The sequence below is a fragment of the Pinus tabuliformis genome, chromosome X (genome assembly GCF_031772625.1).
Source record: "Pinus tabuliformis cultivar Carrire ecotype Pingquan chromosome X, CPIR1, whole genome shotgun sequence".
NCBI classification, from domain to species: Eukaryota; Viridiplantae; Streptophyta; class Pinopsida; order Pinales; family Pinaceae; genus Pinus; species Pinus tabuliformis.
The window spans coordinates 372,701-400,021 of record NC_142308.1 but is presented as its reverse complement, the minus strand read 5'-3'; the positions used below and the strand labels follow the sequence as shown (position 1 = coordinate 400,021).

General features: G+C 38.3%; 1 protein-coding gene across 4 annotated transcripts in view; it reads left to right on the top strand.

Annotated features, from left to right (window-relative positions):
• LOC149137965 (putative inactive purple acid phosphatase 27) overlaps positions 1-27,321 on the top strand; it is a 357,459-nt gene that overhangs the window by 239,070 nt on the left and 91,068 nt on the right. For all 4 annotated transcript variants that reach the window (XM_089453021.1, XM_089453020.1, XM_089453018.1 and 1 more), the window contains 5 exons: positions 3,438-3,570; positions 12,845-12,926; positions 13,170-13,302; positions 13,781-13,986; positions 14,110-14,235. In XM_089453021.1, coding sequence (XP_089309147.1) covers positions 3,438-3,570; positions 12,845-12,926; positions 13,170-13,302; positions 13,781-13,986; positions 14,110-14,235 — 680 coding nt within the window. The remainder of the gene's footprint in view (positions 1-3,437; positions 3,571-12,844; positions 12,927-13,169; positions 13,303-13,780; positions 13,987-14,109; positions 14,236-27,321) is intronic.

Below are 27,321 nucleotides of genomic sequence, written 5' to 3'. Positions count from 1 at the left end.
TTGGGAGCATAGTGTTGAGAGGAGGAAAATTTGTAACAGAAGATTACAGACAGTAAGGACTGAGCCTTGTTTGTTCTTGAAGTTTTTGGGCACAGGGGAACAAATTGCATCAATTGAGAAGCATTCTGGACTGAGTACCTAGGTTGTACTCAGTTTGGCTAGGAGGTTTTGGTCTTTTGGTAACGGGAGCGAGAGTGGGAGCAATTCTGAAGCATCTTCAACCACAACAAACTAGGTAGGTACTCAACAACAAATTAATGAATTCTGATGTTATGAATAATGATTAAACTCCATAGCAGGGTTCATACTCTGTTTAGCATAAATATCTGATTAAATTGTTTAGAGCCCTACATATTGTAGCAACTGGAAATTATTCTTCTAATTGTTAATTAATTTTAACAATTTATTTGCTACAACAAATATTGAATAAATCACATTGCAACCTTCACAAACAAAACTGCGGAAATAAAATAGTGCTAGAAATGGAAAAAATAGTAGCACACACACACAAAAAAATGACACCATTATTTTTGGACAATTGTCCCCGGAAAAACCAAATTTGGGAAAACTTGTGCAACAGTTAAGGGTTTTACTACTATGCAGCAGTGAAATCTAAGTACAATAATCTGGATGCTGAATTTGGCAACCCCACATAGAAAAATTTTGGAAAAAAACTAGTGAGTAATTTTCCTCATCCCACAAGAGTGACCTCTGAAACCTTCTACGAATTGCCCTGTGTCATCCTCTGCATGGGCTCTAATCCGTACGGCCTGGATCTCAATCTGAGTTGCTTCTTCTATTTGCCACTGACTCTGGAAATGCTTCTCCCGACCTCTGCAAAATTCTTCTACCACCGGAACACTAAAATGACTTCCTGAATCTGCAAATCGAACTGCCTTTAGAGGCTACTACACAGTCATTGCGTCAGCCTCACTGTGGCTCTTCTGCCTCTCTACAAATGCACTCATTGGATTTGGAAATCTTCATCGAGCTTTATTGTCTCTGCCCCTCACTGTCTCTGCTTCCTCACTAAAGCTCGAACTCTCCGGCAACTGACTGCTGCTACTCTGGAAAATCGAATTCTCCAAGTGACTCTGGTGTATTCTCCATCACCACATCGATCCCTTCTTATATCTTCTTGTTGGGATTCCAATGGTCAAGATTAAATCTCTGGATTGATCCATGTGAGTTTCTAGGGAATTCTCACCTTGACTTAATTAATTCTGATTAATTAACCAATTTTCCAAAGTTTAGACTTTGAAAACATTAAAAAAAATTGATTAATAATCTAATTAAGTCATTTCTAGGTGGAATTTCCAGAAACGATTTCTGGGTTTTGGAGATCTCATGTATTCTAGCCTCTCCACCAAATTTCGTGGCTAGAACAAATCTGATGCTACAAAAAGTAACAAATCATAGGTTCCTTAATGATGAGAGGGGCACTCACATGGGCTCTAGGAACCTAGGTGATGACCATAATGATACGGGGTAGAGCTCATGTTTGGCTTTTGCCCACATGCTAAATTTTATTGTCTCGACCATCTTTTGCATTTTGTGGTACATTTCATGTTGTATGTGGCCATATTACGCTTTTATCTTTCTTTTTAGCTGCATCAACCTTCGGAGCATAGTTACAGGCCCGACCCAAGATGTGAACAAGGGGAGGGGGAGGCTAGCACCTTCTGAACCCAATGGACAAATGTGGACCCAGATGGGGAGAATGTGAAAAGGGTTTGTAATGAGTGGAGGGAAGTGAGATATATGGTATCGGGAAGCGGGACCACGCAACCAAAATCAAGGTTTCCCATGTAGTGCCACTCCTAAAGCTAATGGCCAATAAAGGAGATTCCATAGACTAGGATACAAGATTAACGCCCAAAGCTAAGATAAGGAAACAAGAGTATAGTCAAAGTCATTTCTTTCCACCAAAGCCCCCCACTAATCCATGCCCAAGTGTGCCCAAGAAAAGCAAGCATAAACACCCAATTACATAATGAAAATTCATACCTTCGGGGTTGGATGACCCACCTTCAAGCATACAATCATGACAGATGAGCGAGGGCTCACAATGGCTAGCTCAGGTAGTGGAGAATAGAAGTACATCGAGCTATTAGGTGGCCTTAAGGAGTTGCTAGCTACCGGCTGAAGACAAATCTAGAAGGAAAATTCTCCTGTAGGGGTCACCCACTGGTGGTGGGTAACAATACCATTTCATTGAAAGGTGGAGCACGTATGGTTAATTTGGAGCGAAACCACCCTTTATATGTTACACATGTGCACAGGTAGAGCACCTTTGTAAGGGATTACAAGCTTTTATTTCTAGCAATCTTATTTGTGATTCATAGATGGGATTTCGCATATTATAATAGCATTTCTCATCAACCTCATTAATCTATTTTAGGCCTGCTTAACTTCCTTTCTTGACTCTATCTGACTAACCTGGATAGGCACTAGTTTCAGTCCTCCATCCACTTAATTTTCCGCTGGTACAATTTTCATTTTGCTAAAACTAATTCTTCATATCTCCTTGAGCCTCCATTTCATAGCTTCAGTGATCCTATTCTAGTGATACCCCCCTTCTTCCAGAGGAGAGTTGTTCTAAAGTGAGAGAGGATATTGTTGTAGTGACAATGGACAACCTCTATTAGTTCCCTTAAAGTTTCTCTTTTGCTTTGAGGCCTTATCACTTATTAGGTGCAACTTTGGGCAGAAACAAGTGGAAAAGTACTCTCGGAAGTGTGTCTTTAGATAATTTTTGCATGTGTTAAAGATTGCTTGTGCACGCAATATCATTTTGTCACAAGATTGGGTCATGGTATTTTGCATCGAGGGAAGAAAATTGAATATGCCATGTTATCGTCTCCTTTTGAATATGAAAAATTTCATTCAAAAAGAGTGGCAGTCATGTCAATTATTCTCTGGTTAGATCTGAAAAGAAAAATAATGGAATCATTTCAAGCTAATTCTTTTTGAATATTTGTTCTGGAAAATTTTTAAGCTCAACCATAATAGAATGCCTTTGTTTGAAGATGCTATATGATTTACTATAGTCTTGAGATACAATTAAAATCTTGTTAAACTGTTTGTAAATATTAAATACAGTTGTCTCTACTGAAGGACAGGTTGACTTGTGGTATTTTGAAAATATTATTCATAGTATATGAGGATGCCAGTTATAGGGACAAGTGGACTTATATTGTTTGATAGCATATAGGGATCATTTTATATTTATAATGTGTACTGCAACAGGAAGTATATAAAACTTAGTGTACTGAGATGGATTTCTCTAAACTTCATGAGTCGATATAGTTTTGTGATACAATGATATGATTTTGAACAATGATGTCTAGATTCTGGACTGTTTTAAACTCTGAAAATGCAGTTTCCTGTATTGAGCTTCAGTAACTTGGTAAAGTAATTCTTTCCTGAACAAACAGATGGTGGTTACATGGACAAGTGGTTATGGCATTGAGGAAGCGACACCTATTGTTCAGTGGGGTCCTCAAGGAGAGGAGTCAAAATTTTTGTCCCCAGCTGGGACGTTGACATTCGGTCGTAACAGCATGTGTGGTACTTGTACTCTCTCTCTCTCCATTTGTTTTCATGTTTTTGATATTTGTAAACTGTAAATAAAATAGAATGCCAATTTGGATAGAGATTTTGGTTTAAACCCTCATAACCACACTACTAAATTTATGAAGGCGTAGATATGAAATACGTGTGCCACTAGTAATGCATATGGTGGATATTTACTTGGAAAAGAGTATGCATTTCAAAGAAGATGACTCGAATGAGATCTAGGACTAAATTTTTGTACTAAAGCAATGATTTAGCTAAAGTTACTGAACAAGAATAATGTCTCAGCACATGCACAATTTAATAACAAAGGCCCTCTGAAAACATCATTGATAAGACATATTGCTTTCAAAAAATTGTTATAGCCTAGCAAATTGCAAGGTTTACTGCATTGTCTGTTATGGGTGTCCATCACTAGGTGGAAGATATTGTCCGTTTACTTCATCGTCTACCATGGATCTATGTGGATAATTTTGTTCATAGATGCACACGTTGCTCCACTAGCAGGTTAAGAAGGTGATTGAATAAGAATTTATTCAAACATTTAGTACCCAATCCAAGTCAATACTATCTGATTTTTTTCAAAATGTTTGAGGTTGGAATGGTGGAAGCATTAGACTTGAATGACTCTGGGAAATCCATGTACAATATGTAAAAATTGGGATGACCTTAAAAATGAGAAGAATAAGAGCAATAGCCACTAGGATCACCCCATTGAAATGTTACATTTCTTGTTTTCTTGACATGGAGGCTTTGTTTGTTGTAATGTTGTTGCCGAAAATACAATATGTAAACCACTAGAAACCCAAAATGAAACTCATCATACAAAACCAACACTACAACTTGTACAATAGATTTAGTTTTAGTCCAATACAATAATAATGGATGTTAAAGATAATCATATTGTCCAATCATCAATGTAACCATTTTGGGAGCTAGTCACATTCTCAGGGGAATTAGTTGAAGAAGTTGTTAGCTCATTGGCTATATTTGGAAAAAAAGGTTGCAACTAACTCCGTTATTTTACAATTATTGCCCTAGTTTTTGGAGTTAGTTAGTAGAGAATAATATTTTATTTTCTTTGAAGGAAGTTGAGATCTCAGCAAACTTCTTGCTACTTTTAGTAAGCAAGTTGTTGATATGAAATTTTCTAAACTGAAATTCTACTGCAGCAACTGATTTATTTCACCTACTTATTATTCACAATAAGTTATTTACGAAATCCCTTCAACAAATATCAAAATAAATTCTACTGCAGTTACCACAAAATTACCCAGAGAAAAATACATGCACAAGAACCAATCACATCAACATAGTTGTTTTGGACAATTGTCCCTGAAAAACCCAATGCGGGAACACTGATGCAGCAGATGAGGGCTTTATTAATCTTTAGCAACAATTGCTTTTACAAGGAATGATTTTATGGAGAAACTGAAAGACAACACCTAAGACTTTCCCTTTGAGACTTTTTAACACTTTGGAGACCTTGCTCCCACTCCTGCGTCACGTCTGCGTCACTCTGCGTGGCTTTGAGTGGCTCTGCGTCTGCCTGCGTGAGGGTTGCGTCTCTTCTCTAGATTGCGTCTCTCTCTGCGCCGTTTCCCACTGTCCCTGCGTCACCTCCTCCTTAGTCACTGCCTGCAGTTGATGCCCTCCTCTTCCTCCACCCTACAACTCTCCTTATGAAATCGATCTCCTTTACTTGAGAATCGATTTTCCTAGAGACATTGAGTATTCGCCGGTGAGTCTCCAAATGATCCTCAAGTCTTCTCTTATACTTTTCCTGTTGATGAATCAACGACCGAGATTAAGTCTCTAATCAACGGCTAAGATTAAACAGACTTGATCCTTGTCTCTTAGAAGATTCTCACCCTTATCTTTATTAATACCCATTAATATTTTTATTTTCCTAAGTTTAGACTTAGGAACCCATTAAAAATATTAATTATTTTAATAACTCCTCATCTGGGTGGAATTTCTCAAAACGATTTCTGGGTCTTGGAGATCTCATGTGCCTTAGCTTCTCCTCCAAATTTCAAGGCTAGAGCACATCCGATGCTACTAAAAATCAATAGTTGAGAGTCTTACTTTATTGTATTCCTCATAGAAAAAAGTGGATCTAGGAAAATAAATTGTATTTTATTGTATGAGGAGTTAGAGCTCAAACCTATATAAAGGATTTTCTCTCTCCATTTGCAACTTGGGTTGGGTTCAATGATCAATGAAAGAACTTGTGAGCAAGCTAGGTCCAAACTTTGGAGGATAATGTATCTCGTGTATGTAAGTTGTGGTTTTATTTATGTTAATTTCAATTATGTGTGAGTATATATTCCATGGTGCCATCTAGAGGTTATATTTTGCAAGATTAGGAATGACAAAGGCATAACAAGACCATAGAGGAGCAACATGCTACATTGGAAATGACTGATTGAGGTTTAGGTTTCTTCCCTTGCCCTCATATTCCTTTTGTTTCATCTATCTTCTACTATCACTCAAACTCTACCCTAGGGGGAAAAGTCCTATCATCAATGGGAGAGCCTAGACGAACAACAAGCAGGCTAACCATTGTCACCTCGGTAGCCTTTTCCCACACTTCAGACTAAGGGAAAACTACCTTAACGCAGGGGGAATTCCTAAAGGGTCAATCTAGCTAAATTGTTGAGTGAGAAAATGGGAGGAAATTATCAATTTACTTAAGATTGTTAACCCAAGAAATCAGGTGTGTTTAAAGATGTTGCAAGAATCATAGTTATCAGAACTGGACCGGTTATTGAACCAACAAACCCCCTAGACCTGGAATCGGTTAGAACCGTACGAAAACTGGTAAAAAAATGGACCAAAAAACTAGTCAACTAAAAACACATAAAATATTCAAATTTTAAAGAAAAACATATATATTCATGCATCCATATGAATCCAAACCATTTATACACAAATAAGCAAAAGTTCTGATTTATATAGTATGTAAGGGTGCACATAACCAAAATAGCACCGAGTGCAATCCATCTCTAAACCGAAAATACATCAGAAAACAAGCTCCTCATGGCCTCTAGCATCCAAAAAAAAATTATGCTACAGCAAATACCTACGTATCATCAAAATCATTTTCCTATATTAAGATCTTCGTCATCAATATCACCCTCTAAGTCAAGATTTTCTTTGAGTGATGGGTATTTTTTTTAGTAGGCTCATGATAGAGGAGTTAAGCAACCAATGCCACTAACATCAAGGTACATAGAGGGCTTGGTGCTCTTGATTAAATACTAGTTCCATACCCTTGTACGTGAAAAAATCCAATGTAGCATTGCAATCCCCCCAATCCTGAAATCCTGGAAAACTGTTAAGTCTGTTGGATTTTGAGTGAGATCTAAAATTCTACATTCTCCATATGAAATCCAATGAGGTCAAAACCACTCTCAAACATCCTGAGTCATTTCATGGTAATGTTAAAAATTTAAGTAAAATGATGAAAATGAAAGATAAAGGAGAATTTAACATTACCATGAAATGCATAGCAATAGTAGGGCCATATGCTTGAATATTAGGCACCTATTCTAGGCTAGTGCCCAACTAAGACAAACATTAAAAGTAAAAAAGTAAAACATGCCCCACTATTTACGTTCTACATCACTTTACCGTACCGAATTGGACAAAAACGGTTCAAGTCGTGAGTTCAAACCAGTTTTTACCTCAAAATGGTCGGACCGGTTTGAATCAGCCATAGTTTTAAAAACCGGTGGAAAAAACCGGTTACCGGCCTAACCGGCTGGTTGGAGGCCTGGCCGGTCCGAACCGGCCCATCTAACCCGGTTTGCTCCATCATTCGCCCAAAAAACAGCCCTAACCGGTAAAAATCGGCCGGTTTAGGGCGGAACCGGCCGGTTTATAGCTAACCGGCCGGTTCCGTCCTAAACCGGCCGGTTTATGGACAGAGCGACCACTGTGATCTGAAGCCTGAAAACATTCTTGTAAAAAGTTACAGTCGGTGTGAAATAAAAGTTATAGATCTTGGGAGCAGTTGCTTTCAAACAGATCACTTATGTTCGTATGTACAGTCACGCTCTTATCGTGCACCAGAAGTCATTTTGGGCCTGCCATATAAAGCAAAATACAACTTCATAGATCAAACAAAGCTGCTTTCATTAATCTGAGACAGAAATTCACAATTTGGTATAAATATAAGTTTGTCCAAAGGAACCATAGGGGACATGGAACAATAGTCACTGGTCAAGATCTTGTTGATTTACAAAGATAGCCTAGAGTGGCTTTTGTACTCAGACACTAAGACTAGATAATAAAATGACAAGGAGACTTAGATGGTGTAGAGGAATAAGGATGGCACTGATAACTTGGTCATGAATTTATGCTTAATGCTGTTTCTAATGTGCACTGCTCAGGGTTAATTTGGTATGCTAAATTAGGCTTTTTGTTTCTCCAACTTCTTTTTTCCCAAGATAACACTAAGGGTTTCAGCATGTTGGGTGCCTCCACATGATAACCTCCAAAATATTTCTAAACTGGTGCACACTCCATGCTGGTCAAATATGGTTCAAAGCATGCATGGCAGGCTGCGGCATCCTCCTCTGCTGGATATCTTCATAAACAGTCCTGTCATAACTTCCCAGGGCTGTGCCCTGTTTTGCCCAAATATAATTGCAACCAATTAACAAAAAGTTATTAGAAATGAAATGATGGGATATTTATAATTTTTGTACAAGTGCCAAATTGAATAGGTGATGGAGAATGTCTGAAAAATGTAAATCAGCAAGGTGATAATAGAATAACTCTTGGTAACTAAAATCCCTAAAACTGAATCATAAAACAAAGACAAGTTCATAGATTAAAATAACCTGCTTTCATTAGTCAGATATACAACTGCACAAATTTGGTACAAATATAAGCTTGTCTCAAGGAACTGTAGGGGAAAGAATGTATTTTGCTATTTTGTCGATGATATGTATTGCACTCGGTGCCATTTTGATATATTCACCTTTGCATGGTATATAAATGAGCAAACTTTGCATATTTTGTCTCTATTGGCTTGGAATCATGGTTTTACATCTTAAAAATAGTTTTGTTTCATTAAAAATTAATTATTTAATGTATTTTTTAAAAACCGGTTCGTTTAGACCAAACCAGTCCCGGTTAGACCGGTTCCGGTCGGTAAACCGGTTCATTAGGTGGACCGGTCCGGTCACCGGTTCCGGTATTAAAAACACTGGAATCAGCTGGTCTGGTTCGGTCCTTATAACACTGGCAAGAATGTGATTGATCAAAATATGCATATGGTGGCAAATGTTTTAGACAAACTGGTTTTGGAAAGTGAAGTTATTTTGACAAAATCCTCGTTGGTTTGCCTTCCAAGTCACATCGAGTTTCAACATCATCCTTTTTATAAGATACACATATGTTGCTGTAGTGAGATTGTTCAATTAAAGTGGTTATGGAGCAAATAGGTAATGAAATTTGCGCATAAATCTGATCATTAAATGAGTGACAGTCACAAAAGTTTGCATACCATAGTGCCAACAATATACCATGAGGAACAAGTGCTGCAAATTAAGTGCTTGTGGTAAACTACAAACTGGCCGATTTGCATTAATATTTATTTTTAATTATGCCAAATGTCTCAAATGTGCTAGTTTATTTAGTTCAAAGCTCTAAATTCCAGAATGAGCCAACACATCAATCATTTCATTGCTTGGTGAACACTGTAATCATGTTGATTTCTGTAGCATCGGATGTGCTCTAGCCCTGAGATTTTGCAGAGAGGCTAAGACACATGCATTCTCCAAGACCCATAAATCATTTGGAAAAATTCCACCTAGAGATGGTTTAATTAAAATAATTTATCATTTTTATTGTATTCCTAAATCTAAACTTAGGAAATGTGATTAATTAAAGGGTATTAATTAAATTTGATGCAAATCTTCTAGATAAGACGAGGGTCAACTCCCAGTTAATCTTAGCCTTTGATTATGTTTTAATCTTGATTGTTGATGCTCCAACGAGAGATTATAATAAGGAGCTTGATGGGCACTTGGAGAACACATCGAGATAGTGAGATCTAGAGATCGAATTTCTCAAGAATAGCAACGCTGAGTTGCCGGAGAGAGATCAAGTGATTTTCTTGCAGTGAGGGGTAGGGATAGTAGACTGGAGGAGCATTTTCCAGTTCCGGAGAGTGCAAGGCAGAGAAGGCAACGAGAGGTTCAAAGAGGCAGCGCAGAGCTTCAGAGGGAGTTCGTATTTTTGCTGGGAGCAGTCGAGATCTAGAGCTAGAAGCCAGGATGTGAGACCAAAGGGTCAGAGGGTCGAAGTTCCAGTGAGCAGAAGATCAGAGGAGGAGGTGACGCAGTTCCTAGAGGCTGTGACGCAGATTTGCGTAGGCTGACGTAGACGCAGCGTGGGGCTAGCCTTCCAAAGCCTGATCAGTGTCGGATCGCCTGTGACAGTGTGAGAATATTTCTCACTACCTCTTTGCTAGTTTATTCTTTGTATCAGATAGCCAGTTTGGGCATCTAATGATTTGTACTCAGATTACTACTGCATAATAATAAAACCCTTAGTTGCTGCACCAGTTTTCCCACATTGGGTTTTTTCAGGGACATTGGTCGAAAAACAATGGTGTAATTGTGTGTGTGTTTATTTCTCCCCTGTCTGGTATTTTGTTTCCGCAGTATTTTATATTGTGAAGGCTGCAATAGATTTTATTTCGATGTTTACTGTGTAACACTGCAAATAACTTGATTTAGAAATTAACAAGTAGGAGGAATTTAATTAGTTGCTGTAGTAGGAATTTGGGTCACCAAATTTTCACAAATCAGATTAACGTGCTATAGCAAATCAAGTTGGGATCACCATTTGAATCAGATTTAAATCTTCTTGTTAGCACAATAATGCTTAGTAGTAGAACCCACTCATCATGAATGGAAATTTTAGATCAGCAAAGAATGTTTCTTTGTGCTAGAAAAAGAAGATGCCAAGCCATGAAATCATGTGCTGGCTGATTTATTGAAATATGAACCTTATCTGTACCATGAATCGTATCAAGAAAGGTGTGAACTTATTCTAGAATTTAGTATGACTAATAAATAAAATTGTACCAGACTTAGAATTCAATGGAAATTTTAGATCAGCAAAGAATGTTTCTTTGTGCTAGAAAAGGAAGATGCCAAGTCATGAAATCATGTGCTGGCTGATTTATTGAAATATGAACCTTATCTGTACCATGAATCGTATCAAGAAAGGTGTGAACTTATTCTAGAATTTAGTATGACTAATAAATAAAATTGTACCAGACTTAGAATTCCTCAATTGCATAAAGATTTTGAAAATGCCATTGCAGAAAAAAGAAAATAGAGTGTTGCTGGTATCTTTTTTTGTTAACAGTAATTGGTGAATCAGTAAATTCGAAGGACTGTTCTAGGCAAGACCCAAGATCGAATCACGACGACTGCTAATATTCACCTCAATATAATGTATTCAATTTTTCCTGCCCCTTCGGGCTTATAGGAATTGCTTGTCACAATTTTCAACATGTTCAAATTTTTGCCACACATGCTAACATGTCTCCGAAGAATGGAACGCAGGTGGAGGGAGAATTAAACCCGCTAACTACCACTTGAGATACTGTCCTTTGACGAGTGCCGTTGGTATCTTAGCAATCATGACAGTCCTCTAATAAGTTTCGCTAATTCACAAATATTACCATATTAGATTCAATGATTCAATTTTGTGCCAAAATGAGCATTAGTCTAAAATCACACCATTTTGGTAGTAAATTCTAGAATCCTTTTTTTTTTAATTTGTATCTAGAGGAATCGACAACTAGGCAGGTTTTTTCCTTGCATGACACTCGGTTGATTCCAACCACTACCACTATAATCTCTAGGTGCCTACGTACACCCCTTTTGCAGACACGGGTTAATCGAGACGGATTTGAAGCTCAGATCTCTTAGTTTACATAATACTTGATAACACGGTCATTGCCAATTGAGCTGCCCCCTAGAGGCTAAATTCTAGAATCCTTGAAGTGGAAATCTTTCAAACAATTATTCTAGATGATTTTGGGCATGATCTGGATCCAATTTTATATGTTCTATGAAATTAAAACATGAAACAAAGATGGTACTCTCCACACCTCAAGTGGGGGAGCACATTGAAAAGATGCTCTTACACCTTTAGGGGGGGTAGTACGATGGTGAAACTCTTTTGCACCTTAAGTGGGGAGTGAAGATGATTAGTGGTCAACCAAAATCACGTCATTGTTCAACCCAAAATGGTTAGTAGTCAACCAAAACCATGACATTGTTCAACCCCAAATGGTTAGTGATCAACCAAAATCACCACATTTTTCAAACTACCCCAATTTACCCAATGTTATCCCAATAACATTGAATAATTGGTTTCCCCCTTTACAAATGACTATAGCCTATGGGGTTAAATAGGCTACAATGTCCCTCACCATGGGTAATTCATTCGAAGGGTACATTACACTAACCATGCCTTTAGCAAATGAATTCCTCCTCCATTTATACATTTCAAATCAAACCATAATTAATAAAATAATAATTTGTTTTCAGAGGACCCTAGAATCCTTCTTGAGCGGAGTGTTCCCTTTTTCCTTTTGAGTGAATAAATACGGCCACAATGTTGCTTGTCATCTTTTATTCCATGAATTCCTTTTAAAGCATGCATTTATTATTCATTTGAAGGTTTGACCATGTCAACTATGTCACATGGCATCTCCTTATAGAAGGATCTTTATAAAATTATAAATATGTTCCTAAATTTGCCCAATCTATTATATTAAAAAAAGGTTATTCCTTGTCAAAGATAGGGTCCCAACAATAGTCAAAACTGTCAGTAAAACCGAAATATATATTTTCGAGTTAATGTGCATACAGTTGGAGAGGATTAGGAGTTCTGGATATCATTGTGGGGACTGTAATGAAATATGATACTGGCTGCTTCATATGCCATTTTTGGTGTGCCTGCATGTGGATATAATTGTGTGGACTGTAATGTATTATGATATCTGGTGGCTTCATGTTTGTCATTTTTGGTGTGCCTGCATCTGTGTAGGAATCTGGATATAATTTCACTTGATTCTTATATATATAATATGTGTTTAAGGATTGTGAATATAATTTTACTTAAATTACGACAAAAATGCTGATTACTTGATTCGTGATATGGAAGAAAGATTTCAGTGTTTGGAATGCGGATAAGTCTAGATACATCCACATACTGATTTGTGTTGTAGGTGCACCTGCTCGTACTGTTGGCTGGCGTGACCCTGGTTTTATACACACGAGTTTTCTACATGACTTATGGCCAAACATGAAGTAAGGCTAGTTTCCAGATTGTGATCATTGACTTTGTTTTAGTTGGCTGTTATTATCTAACACATTGGTTGTTGGAGTTAGATTTACCATTCTGTACATTTATTTTTGGAAATTTATTTTATTTAGAGAAATCTTGAACTTGCAAGAAAAAAGATACAAAGTGATAATGGCTAAATCTTTTAGGTATTCTGTCCCAACATTTTTTCCTTATGCGGTCCTTTGACTTGGACATGAATGGTACAGATATTATTACAGAGTTGGTCATAGGCTATTCAACGGTTCATATGTCTGGGGAAAAGTAAATTTATTTACATCATCTCCATATCCTGGACAAGATTCTCTACAACGTGTGATTATTTTTGGGGACATGGGGAAGGTTAGTTCCATTTCTTTTTGGCTCTAATGTCTAAATAGAGCTTTATGGAGAATTTTAGTAGACAGTCTTTCCCATTTGGCTGGTTTTTACAAAATATTTACAAAAGAGATTCAGTAATTGAAACTGAGGATGTCTTATCTAATAAAATGATGTTATTTAGAAAAATCAAGCAATCTTTCTATGAAATTGTAGGTGCATAAGGCATTCATAAATCTTTTTAGAACGTTGAATTTGTAGTTCTAATTTGATGCTAATAAATATTTGCCAATGTTTCGGTACTTCCCAAGACCATATCCGTGACTTATTGTCAAAGAGGAAACACATCTTCGTTTGTCCATTCTTATTTTATGAAGCTTCTTCCCTGCCAAAATGTGATGAATTTTCACTAATTGTAGGAATCAATACAAGCTCGTTATGTTGAAGACTTGTTTATTGAAACTTCGAGAATACTGTTTTACTGGAAATTTATTGTTTACAGGCAGAACGTGATGGGTCTAATGAGTATAATAACTTCCAGCCCGGGTCTCTTAACACTACTGATAGGCTAGTTGAGGACTTGGAGAATATTGACATAGTTTTCCATATTGGAGACATTGTTTATGCAAATGGATACATCTCTCAATGGGATCAATTTACATCACAAATAGAGCCTATTGCTTCACATGTTCCTTACATGATAGCCAGGTTTATGATCGAGTTGTTTAGCTTATTTTAGCTTCTATAATTCTTCATACTATCATGACTTCTAGGACAGTTCAATTTTGAGACATGCTCTTCTAACTAATTTTTCATTTTTTTCTATTACAGTGGAAACCATGAACGTGATTGGCCAAATACAGGTTCTTTCTATAAGAACCTTGATTCAGGTGGAGAATGTGGTGTCCCAGCTCAAACCATGTTTTATGTGCCTACAAATAACAGGGACAAGTTTTGGTATGTTATTGGTCATTATCTTTTTCTAAAAGATATGAAAGTGACTTACTTTTTCCAAATATTTTGTGGTATCTGACTTTATAATGATTTTATCTAATTGTTCCATACATAGTCATTTGCCATCTAGGTTTGTCATGAACATTAAGATCTCAACCTATGCAAATTAATCAGCCCATGATTAAGCCAAATCGTAGGACTTATGAAGGCAGCCTGCTTGTGTTTTATTTATGTGGAGATAATTGCATTCGTTAGTAGCATCCTCTCTTAGTTGTACATAAAGAAAGGAAATAGTACAAACAACTCAACCTATGCAAATTAATCAGCCCGTTATTAAGCCACTTTGTAGGACTTACGAAGACAGCCTGCTTGTGTTTTATTTATGAAGAGATAATTGCATTCGTTAGTAGCATTCTCTCTTAGTTGCACATAAAAAAATAGTACAGACAACTATATTTTACTTGAATCTTTGTTTAATTTGACCGCCTTTTCAATATTCATCTTTGAATAGCTAATTCAACATGTAAAAATCATGTTTTATATATATTCTTGAAATCTGTCTTATATTACTATGATAAACATAAGATTACATCAATAACTACAACAGTAGGGTTAGAATCTATTGTTGACCATCTCTCCCTACATATGCCAAAAGAGGCAACATGCACACCTTGGCATCAAACCTATGTTACAAGATCTGTCACCCCTGTGTAGGATCTGCAGGTCCGATCCAGATCCATCCAGGATCTTGTTGAAGAATGTAACTAGGTTTGGTCTTCATAATTGCACTTGAAGTAAAAAAGTAATATATTTGTCAAAAGAAAAGCAAAAAGAATTTTTATTATTATTGAATTGACTTATTAAAGCATGGGTTTCATGCTTGGGTCAAATGTATAGGTCAAGCCTCCATTGTAAGTTATTGTCAAAGTCAATTTGAGAAGACTCCTCCATCCATCGAAGTCTCCTTGCTGTTGAAAGAATCTCCATCAAGTCGGCTTCCATAAGGTGATCACATGTTGGCCTATATAGACACAACTATTCGAATACTCATGTCGACTCAATTATATTGGACAACCACTATATATACAAGCACAGGGTCTTCGCATTAACTTCACCACAGAGAAGTTCAAATAGGGATTTCAAAGACATATGTTTCAGTGTCTTTACAGTGAAAAGTTTGGATATCACAGTGTGCACAGTTCAGATGACTTCAGCTCAGTGTTATTTCAGAAATAGAGGTTTGTTGTCATTACAAAGATGAACTCACATTACAATGACTATAGGATTCGGTGCTATCACAATGACCTCAACACGGTGCTCTTACATAACCACAGTGACCTCATCTCGGTGCTATTACAGTGACTTCAGTTTGGTGCTATTACAGTGGTGCTTTCACAGTATCTTGTGTTTATTTTGGGGTAGCATCGGATGTGCTCTAGTTCTGAAATTTTGTGGAGAGGCTAGAATACATAAGATCTCCAAGACTCAGAAATCGTTTGGAGAAATTCCACCTGGATTGTGAGTTATTAAAATAATTAATATTTTTAATTGGGTTCCTAAGTCTAAACTTAGGAAAATAAAAATATTAATGGGTATTAATAAAAATATGGGTGAGAAGCTTCTAAGAAATGAGGATCAAGTCTGTTTTAATCTTAGCCGTTGATTAGGGACTTAATCTTGGCCGTTGATTCATTAACAACAAAAGTATAAGAGGAGGCTTGAGTGTTAGTTGGAGATACACCAAGTGATCAAATCAGTTCGATTTTTTTGGGGCATGGTTTGCTGAGAAAATCAAACTAGTGATCTCAGTTGCAGTGGGAGGGGCAGAAGCAGAGATTTAGATCGGAAAGAAGTTCCGAGCCAAAGAGTACCGGGCAGAGAGGTATCAATAGCATCAGAGAGGCAACGCAGAGGCATACGTTGTCCAGGAAGGGGCTTACGCAGCGCTGGCGCAGGCCAAGAGGGTCTCTTGCAATGACAGTGTAGGATATTCGTCAGAAGTTCTAGATTTTGCTAGAGAAGCGAGGTTCTGAGCTGGGAGGGCTAAACAATAGTCTTCCTCCAGCAAATCAATCTAGCAGAAGGGGTGACGCAGTATCCTAGAGGCAAGACGCTAGCCCAAGCAGGGATTGTGCTGGGATTTCGCAGTGTTTGTTGGAGTTAGGCCACTCAGTGGATCAGTTGTGACTTGGAGAACGGGGTAAACACTTGTATGTATTTCTTGCTGCCAACCTTTCTCTGAAAGGTTAACCGGTGTGAGAGGTATCCTGTTGTACCCAGATTCTGCTTGCTTAATAATATAGACCCTTTATCTGCTGCACCAATTTTCCCACATTGGGTTTTTCCGGGGATGTGTTGTCCAAAAATAACGGTGTCCCTTATGTATTTGTCTCATCTATTGTTTCAGTTTATGATCTGTATGTCAGTGTAGTATGCAGTAGTGTTTTTTATCATTGTTTATAATTAAATATCTTGTTGAATGAAATAACAAGTAGGAGATGATAAACTAGTGACTGCAGTAGGATTTCTGTTTGTATAGATTCATAAATTTTCACATGGTATCAGAGCATTGCAGATCATAGGACACTAAAGCCATCAGTCGGGAGATCCAGCAAATCTGCTGCAAAGAGGCAGCTGTCTCGAGTGACAGCGTTGTTTCAGAGCCAGAGAAGCAACTGAAGGAGTGACGTAGTGCCAGAGGAGTGACACAGAAGCTCACGTAGTGCCTGCGTCAGCTTTCTGAGCCAGGAGGAGGAGACGCAGTAGCCGAGAGGAGCTCACACAGTGACTGCGTCAGCTCTCTGGGCCAACGCAGAGCCTGAGGGGCTCAAATCAGTCAGTTGCCGGGGCTGTAGGAGTAGTGCAGATTCGATCTGTGGTGCTAGTGGGACACTATTGTTGTTGTTGCAGAACAGTGTTTGTGGAGACGAAACCAAGGTAGAGGGAGTCACTGCCTTAACAGATTTCTTGCCAAAGACATCTAGATTCAGGTTGCTGAGCAGCAACAAAAGAAGATCGGGGAGTGGTGATTCGACATTATTTGGCAGGAGGATTTCTGTGAAGGAAATCAGGACTCAGAGGGAGTCTAGAAGGAAATTGTTCCTTAGAGGATTTCTAGTGCCAAAGAAATCCAGATCCAAGTCTTGTTGGGGCAACAACGAGAGAAGGAGAAGAGACCTTGTTCTACACTTGTTTGAGCAGAGATGACAGTCAATGTACTGAGGGATCAAGACAGATTGGATGGAGCAGCCAACTTTGTCATCTAGAAGGCTAGGATCCTGGCAGTCTTGGACAAGAATCGCATCAAGGATTATGCCTTGAAAGTGGTGGTTGTATCGGTCGATGCTGATCCTCTCAAGAAATATCAGGAGCCTCAAGCGAAGGCGAAGTGCATGATCTTGGACGGGGTCAAGGATCATGTGATCCCACATATTGCTGAGAAGGAAACACCAAGGGAAATGTGGGAGGCCTTGACCACCTTATATGAGGGAACTTTCGTTCAACGGAAGATGTTGCTTGAGAACTAGCTGAGATAGTATCAAATGCAGAAGGGAGAAGAAATCGATCCCTTCCTTCTCAGGTTGCAAGCGATTCGAGACCAGCTGACTTCCGTGGGGTCTACACCAGATCTTAAGTTCATGGTCAAGACTGCCCTAAATGCAGTCACTAAAGACTGGGAGACCTTTGTCCAGAGCATCTTGGGCAGGGCTTCTCTCCCTAGTTGGGAGGAGATGTGGGCAACTCTTGGACAGGAAGAGATAACGCGGTTAACCAAGGTAGGAAGTAGCGACAAAGGAGTCAAAGTCAAGGAGGAAGAGAAGGATGCAACTCTCGCATTAGCAGGACAACCAAGGTAGCAGAAGAGGAAAAAGAAAGACATAACCAAAGTCAGATGCTTCAGGTGTGGGGAACTGGGATATTTCGCCACTTAGTGCCCTCGGAAGAAGGGCAAGGAAGAGAAGTCTGACTCGAAGGCTGCTCCAGCGAAAGATGACAAGGAGGATGATGACGAGGATTGTGCCATGAGTGCTCATGCACCTCTAGAGAAGAGGTGGGGCGATATTGAGCTGTAGTCGGGAGGACTACATAGGGGCAGGATCGTTGAGGTGCCCAAACTCTTGGATTAGATACTGCTACAGGAGCCTTTAATGACAGTAGTAGAATGATGAGAGTCATTTGGTGCAAGGGATGATGGAGCAACAGTGGCAGAGCTAGAGTGCCAGAGTCTGAAGTAGCGCAATGGAGGTTGTAGCAGGTTGGGAGGCACAGAGCCAACAACAACGCAGTAGCATCAGAGGGTTAGCACAATTTAGCAGCAGAGGTAGCTTCAGCATCATGAGGTATCCAAACTGATCAGTATGTCAACTTTTGGGTGGCTTTTCAATTGCTTACTTCTCAGCAACTGAGTTGCAGTGCAACAGTTAGCGGTGGCAGTGCTATGGGCAACATGATGCAACATTTTTTTTGAGAGGGAGCTATAGTATAGATGTATCAATGGCAGTGTCATGGATAGCAGTACAGGATGCAACATAGAGGACCGATGCCATGGATTAGTGTGATGCTTCTATTGGGAAGTATTGCTAGAGCACATTCCTCGCTAAGAGGGAGTGTTGATTTTGGGGTAGCATCGGATGTGCTCTAGCTCTGAAATTTTGTGGAGGGGCTAGAACACATAAGATCTCCAAGACTCAGAAGTCGTTTGGAGAAATTCCACCTGGATTGTGAGTTATTAAAATAATTAATATTTTTAATGGGGTTCCTAAGTCTAAACTTAGGAAAATAAAAATATTAATGGGTATTAATAAAAATAAAGGTGAGAAGCTTGAAGAGATGAGGATCAAGTCTGTTTTAATCTTAGCCGTTGATTAGGGACTTAATCTCGACCGTTGATTCATCAACAGGAAAAGTATAAGAGGAGGCTTGAGGGTCAGTTGGAGATACACCAAGTGATCAAATCAGTTCGATTTTTCTGGGGCGTGGTTTGCTGAGAAAATCGAACTAGTGATCTAAGTTGCAGTGGGAGGGGCAGAAGCAGAGATTTGGATCGGAAAGGAGTTCCGAGCCAAAGAGGACTGGGCAGAGAGGCATCAATAGCATTAGAGAGGCAGCACAGAGGCCTACGCAGTCCAGGAAGAGGTTCACACAGTGTTGACGAAAGCCAAAAGGGTCTCTTGCAGTGACAGTGCAAGATATTCGTCAGAAGTTCGAGATTTTGCTAGAGAAGCGAGGTTCTAAGCTGGGAGGGCTGAACAACAGTCTTCCTCCAGCAAATCAATCCAGCAAAAGGGGTGACACAGTCTCCTAGAGGCAAGACGCTGGCCCAAGCAGGAATTACGCTAGGATTTCACAGTGCTTGCCGGAGTCAGGCCACTCAGTGGATCAGTTGTGACTTGGAGAACGGGGTAAACCCTCGTATGTATTTCTTGCTGCTGAGACTTCTCTGAAAGGTTATCCGATGTGAGAGGCAACAAGTTATAATCAGACTCTACTTGCTTAATAATACAAAATCTCTATCTGCTGCACTGGTTTTTCTGGGGATGTGTTGTCCAAAAATAACAGTGTCCCTTGTGTGTTTGTCTCATCTATTGTTTCAGTTTATGATCTGTATGTCAGTGTAGTCTACAGTAGTGTTTTTCATCATTGTTTATAATTAAATAACTTGTTGAATGAAATAACAAGTAGGAGATGATAAACCAATGACTACAATAGGATTTCTGTTTGTATAGATTCATAAATTTTCACATCTCAGTGCTATTATAATGGTGCTATCACAGTGGATGAAGGAGCTTGGATTGGTTGCAGAGGTGATCTCTTCAAAGACACAAGTGTGAAGAAGACTGACTACTACAGGAGCAAAAGAACTGAAGCATGACAAGGTTGACTTAATGGATGGAGGTAGTCTCGACTCTATGTTGTAAGGGTCTTGGTTGTTTCATCTTGAATCTACTGAAGGAAGAATTTTGACTAGGTTTTCCACTAGAGTGGGGTTTTGCCTTGGCAACGTGCCTACATCTTGTGTGCTCTTCTATTTGTTGTTTTTACATTAGTCTTGATGATAAGAAAATATAACTCGAAAGAACAAATAACAATAATGAAAAACATCACAAGAGAATGTCATAATAAGAGAAATCATTTTAACTGCCACTCTTGGATTTCTCAACATGGTATTAGAGCTATGGTCATGGTCAAAGGTAGTTTGAAGACCACTTATACAATCTTTGAGGTATTCTCAGAGATAGGTTCTGTGTGATCAAGGCAACTTAAGGAGGGTATACCTCACTCCACAGAAATTGGGTCAATCACAATAAAATTAGGATGTGACTTCGCTATACTTTGCAGAGAAAACTTCAATGGAATTAAGTGATAGAACCTCACATTCTACACAAAAGAACAAGCTCAGATTATCTCTGAAATAAGTTTGGTATACTCTTGATGCAATCACAGTAAATCTTGGGTCAATTTGGATTGAGGTGCAATCATTGTTTCGGTCTCAGTGCAATCACTGTAACACAGTCTCAGTGTAAACACAGTCTCGGTGCAATCACTATTTCGATACCACCACAGTGAGAAGATTTCGGTATGTAGGGTTCGGTGCCACCACAATGTGAAGGGTTCGGTGTCAACACAGTAAGATGGTCTCGGTGCCACCACAGAAATGAAGTCTCGGTGATATTACAATGATAAGATCAAAGCAGTGAAAAATATTTTGTCTTCCACTCGTTGAAGGAATGGAACTTGGTACAACTGCCTATGGAGATCTATCAAGTACTAGCATAAGGAACTAGCTTAAGAAAAATCAAGTAAGTATTCTGTACTCAACAAGATGCACTTGCAACAAGTCTAATAAAATCAAAGGTATGTAATTCACAAGGTACGTATTTTTGTGAGCTTAGATAGTCCTAGTTTATAGTCAGTCTAAGGTAAAAATGTAATCCCTAAAATGATATTCAAGAACCTTAAATCATTATCTTTATAAGTAATCTAGGATGTAAAGAAAAATCTTAGTATTAATTGGAAGGAAAGATAAATTTGATTCCATCTTCCATTGTTAGAAAATATATATTGAGAGCTAACATCGTATTCTAGGTATCACATATTTTTTCTAGAAGTATTTGTTACAGGTACAAAATATCATGGCACTTCAAGGAGTCCCTACAAGGTTTGTCAAGGAACAAAGGTATGCCTTAAACTACAAAACATTGATTTCTTTATTATAAATGTTTATTCATTTGATAATCTATTACTAACATCGTTATTTCTAGCTATATTGAATTGCAATGATTCTTGTTTCGGGTGATTAATCACTTGATAAATCTACCCTCATATTCTTAATTAATTTTTATAGAACCCTAGACAGGTTCTCTGGAAAACCCTGAACTAAGGGTATGATAATGTTAATATCTGAAAGTTAAACCCTAAAACTTCTTAGGGTTATTGGGAATGCTATTTGAAGTTTTTGTTGATGATGTCATGTTTGGGGTTTGGTACGATCATGAAAACCCTAACTTAGGGTTGAAATGATGTTGTCTGAAATCCCAAACTTTTGAAGTTTTGGTATAATAGGGTTTGGTTGGGTCTATAAGAAAAACCCTTGTTATGTATTTAGAGTCCTAGGAATGAAACCCTAGGTATGTGTCCATTTGGTTGAAACCTTAGCCTGATGTAGGTTGGTATATGCCTAACATATTAATATTGCCTAACATATGATGTGCTTATGATATGTTGATGAATTCCTAGATATATGTGTTTACTTAAGTGTTAATGGTCATGAGTCCTTGGGTTTGGAAACAAGCCATAGTCAAAGTTTGATGGTCTACGATGATGTTGTTTGGAAAATCTAGGGTTTAGTAGCTAAACCCTAGTAGTAGTTAAATTCTCTAGTATGTATAAACCGTCTTTAATTTATCTATATAGTGATTGTTGAGAATTTGTAGATGGAAATCTAGGGTTTACATGAAACCCTAGTAGATGCTAGTCATGATGTTGATTAAGCTATGATTGGTTTTGATTGTTAAAGCTCATGTACGAAATTTAGGATAAGTATGAAATCCTAGTAAGGAGTCTAACATATGAATTCTGATAATTGTTAGACACATTACTTTGAATTATCTATAGGGTTTGCTATATGAAAGAACTTTGCATCTCGTTGAAAGAATATTGAAACCCTAGATATAATGAGTTTGATATCTTGATGAATTGTTGATGTGATTTAGGGTTTAACTAAACCTGGGCAAGAAGTTGAAATATAGTCTCTTGCTGATTATGTTTGTAAAGTCTAATTCTTCTGCTATTATAAGTTTTTGATATGGCTAATTTCATGCTTCTATAATTTTGGTTGTACTTGCTGTCTAAGTTGTGTAGGTACATCATCTTCAAGATGGTGAAGATGATCGTAAGTAAAGTTGATGTGATAAGCATGATATATGAATGACTCTGATAAGAAGGATGGAAGTCATGAAAGATTCTCTGATATTGTAAAGAAGAAGTAGAAATCCCTAAGTTAAGAGGGAGCTTGAATGAAAGGAATCTCCCTAGGATAAGAGGATGGTTCCTTGTACAAGAATGATTAGATCCTCTCTGATTAAGAGGGAGTAGTAAATATGGTTCTCTACTTCATGTGTCATGCACTAGACCACGACTAACAACCGTACGTTTTATGAAGGCCATGAGTGAGAGAAGGAAATTGGAGAATATATTTTTGTAGGGCTGCTGAGAAGTTGGATCAATTTATGAAATATGTTGCTGCATGAGAAGTATGAAAGGAAGCTGCACGATTGAGAAATATTTTGTCAAAGATTCATTGGGAAAGCTCTAAGTCCTACTATGAAAAGTTGAGAAGCAACATCAAGTTGTCTGGAAGACCTCGAAGGTTTGTATTTGATTATTACATGTGAAAGTATATTATTGATTAGGGTTGTGTTTGTACAGGTAAATCACTTGAAATTTTGATAGCATGCTGGTCACCGATCAATTTGATTGGGAGAGATTTGTTGTCCTTTATCTGCTGGATCAAGGTGTGTTAAGGCTTTGTAAGTGAAGCATTGCCTGGGAGGATATCTGGCCGACACTTGTATTGATGTCTAGTTGCTGAAGTAGGAAAGGCAGCGTCGGTCATTGAGCTCTAACACACACCTGGATCCCTGGGTTGGTGGTTAGCAAGTAAGCCTGATGGTACCTAGAGAGGCTGAAAGCTTGAGTCCATCTTAGTCCTACTCAAATAGATTGTCCTGGTCAGGAATCTAGTTCGTGGCATTGTTGTGCCTAAATTGATGAGAGACCAATGGATAGATTTCCCTTGTCAGGAATCTATTCCATGGCATTGTGGTGCCCAAACTTCTTCGTAGATGACACATTTTTGAGATCTTCCATGTACCTCTATGGTTATATGTAAATATGAATACCTCCCTATTTAAGAGGGAGTGTTGAAGAATGTAGGTTCGGTCTTCATAATTGTACTTGAAGTCAAAATGTAATATGTTTGTCAAAAGAAAAGCAACAATAATTTTTATTATTATTGAATTGACTTATTAAGGCATGGGTTTCATGCTTGGGTCAAATGTATAGGTCAAGCCTCCATTGTAGGCTTCAAGTTATTGTCAAAGTCAATTTGAAAAGACTCCTCCATCCATCGAAGTCTCCTTGCTGTTGAAAGAATCTCCATCAAGTTGGCTTCCATAAGGTGATCACATGTCGGCCTATATTGACACAATTGTTTGAATACTCATGTTGGCTTAATTATATTGGACAACCACTATATATACAAGCATAGGGTCTTCGCATTAACTTCACCATAGAGAAGTTCAGATAGGGATTTCAGAGACATGTTTCGGTGTCTTTACAGTGAAAAGTTCGGATCAATGTTGAAAATATCGGTATCGGCAAAATATCGGCACGCATAAAAAATGCATAATATATTCATTTTTTTCAGATTTTTAAACATATAAAGCAATAACAACATGAAATAAACACATTGGCACATAAATATGAAGAAAGCACTGATATATATGATGTCAAATAGAAATGATACATCAAAGGCGATAACAAACCTGCTGATCCCTGATAATTGTCCATTCAAGGACTCAAATGTGGAGAACCAATACAAAATAACATCACATATATAAAAGTATCTCATCATCATGATTTATATGTAGCAAAACAAATAAAACTAGCAACTATCTATCTGAAATCACTGCCCTCTCCCCCTTTTACGAGAAAACATGATGGGTTGTTTGCCAGGCTTGCCCCTAGTAGTAGAAGGCCCTAGCCCTGCCTCTGCACGTAATGTCAAATAATGTGTGCTAGGTATGGAGCTATGCTCTCCTATATCTATAGCAGATGGTGTTGATGCTGATGCTCCCACAGTGTCCTCCTCCTGCTCCTCCTCCGAGTGCTGCTCCTCCTCCTCCTCCTCCTCCTCTTGCTGCCCCTGTTCTAATGGATCATCTGGCTCTAACCACGAAGGTGACTCCTCCAAGATGGGCTCCTCAGACTCCACCCTCCACTAAGACAATACATCAATATTGTCTAAGGAAATGGCCTCTGGATCCATTGGTGCTTCTATTTGCCTCACTCGAAGTTGGATGTTGTAATGCACATACACTAAATCATTGAGGTGTGCAAACTCCAACCTGTAAGAGTGTCAAAAAAACTAATGAGTCTTGACTCTTGACTCTTGACACTTGAAGGTCATAAATTGAATATTAAAAATTACAATTAAGTGTAATTGCTCAACTGAAGGCTGGAGCTCAAAGTTATACCTGTTGCGCTTTTTTGTGTGTATTTTCTCAAATACACTCCAATTGCGCTCACACCTTGAAGAGCTACATGTTTGACTCAAGATTGTTATGGCCAATTTCTGCAAATTTGGTGCCCTTGCACCATAGCTTCGCCACCAAATATCTACAACAAAATAAAGAAATAAAAAATTCAAAAACTTAAAACATAATTAAACTTTCAAATAAAAGTTACATAATTGAATTTAAAAAAATAAGAATTATAAGGAAATTCCAAATTGAAAATTCTAATTTTTAATGAGTGATGACTTGTCACTTATGTGGCATGAAGAGGGTCCTTTCCCTAATAGCATCATCAAAGCCAAATAGGCCAACACAATCCTGATATAACTGTATTTCGCGATTGATTTTGCTACGAAGCTCAAGATCAGGTACCATCCTATGAATATAGGAATGGAGCCCTTCCATCACCTCGCCATCAAAATCAAAGCCGCATTTGTATGAAAATGCGGGGTTGAGGAAGAGTGCTGCTACATGAATGGGTCAATGAAGCATCCCTGTCCACCGACTATCAATCACATCCCATAACATCATATGCCTATCAAGGCCAGCTGAACCCTTGTCTGCATAATAAGAAGGAATGGCCTCCTTGGCCCTATCCATGGCCTCATACAAATAAGCCATTGCAGGGTTCTCCCCATCTACCAATTTGAGAACCTTTACTATAGGTTCACTAAGTGAGCATGCTTCTTCTACTCCACGCCAAAATGTCTCAGAGTACACCATTTTTGCAATGGATTTCCCGTCCTATCTCCTGCTGTATCTACAATTACACCAGTGATCAGACACAAACATTTGCTTCAACTCGAACTGACATCGAAGCAAAGATTGAAGAGTAATAAAGTTTGTGGCAAAACGTGTGATTGCAGGTCGCCGCAACTCCTTGTTTCTAGTGAACTTCCTCATGAGGCTAAGAACAAAAGCATGGTTATAAATAAACTTGGGGACGCTCCTAACCATATCAACCGCCTCCTTGAAGAAGGAGAGTTTCCCCATATACTCAAGCAACAAATCAAGACAATGTGTTGCACACAGAGTCCAGAACAATGTGCGATGCCTCTCCATAAGCATCTTGCCGATAGACACATAATTAGCTGCATTGTCTGTTATGACTTGCACCACATTCTGCACACCAATCTCCCAAATGAACCCATCTAACAACTCACATATTGTTGCTGCATCTTTGATATGTTCTGGTGCATCCACTGATTTAATAAACATGGTACCTTTCGGACAATGTACCAAGAAATTTAGAAGGGTCCTACCCTTCTTATCTGTCCAACCATTAGACATCACTGTGCATCCAGTAACTTCCCATGTTTTTTTCAACTCCATTAATCTAGAGTTGATGTCCTTCTTTTCTGCTTGAAGAATTGGCCCCCGCAACTCCTCATATGTAGCACTTTTGTACCCTGGGCTCACAACAACAATAACATCACACGTTGGCTGCCAAAATGGATTGGTTTTGGTGATGCTGAGAGGTAAGTCACTCCAGAAAAGACACCTCCCCATGACTCTATCTGCTTCTTGCTTCTCCTTTTTTTTAACAAGTGATTTTATGCCAGGTTGTGATCCATGTCCTGTTCATGGAACAAAAAATGATGACTTCGCACTAGCAGTAGCAGGTGATGCTGTGGAGCCCCTCCCACTACCCTCAGCGTCAAAATCTGGAGAAGATATCTTGAAAGATTTACCTGTACGTTTAGCCTTGTTTCTTTCTGTCTCTTCCTTCTTTCTGTCTTTTTCATCAATTGCCTCAAGAGCTTTTCGTATAAGCTTTGGACTAGAAACTGTACAAATCCCAACATCATGTCCAATGAGTCTAGCCAGATGGTATTTCAATCGTGTAACCCCTCCTGTCATCTTGGTCCCACACAATTTGCATGTAAGATATGCCCAATTTGTCCCACCATCAGGCTCCCCATATTCCCAAAATGGGTCCAAGGCTTCTGGCATATTTGAATTTTGTAGTGAGCTAACTCAAACTTAGGGCACCAAAAAAAATAATTTGGAATTAATAAGTAATAACCACCTAATTTTACAAAATATTTTTTTTGCTACATTATTTTGCAATGTGAATTCAATGAAAAACCATAAATGACAATAAGAGGGTGCATTTGAAAGTTTAAAAAAAAATGGAGTTTGCTCTCCAAATATGGAGAAAACCCTTGCATTTGCTCATGGGCATGAAAATCATAGCAAATGGAAAAAAAAAACAAGCAAAATGTTTGTAGGCAAATAGGCAAGCAAGAATAATCCTAAAACTATAAATTTTTTTATTAACATAGGGGTTTAT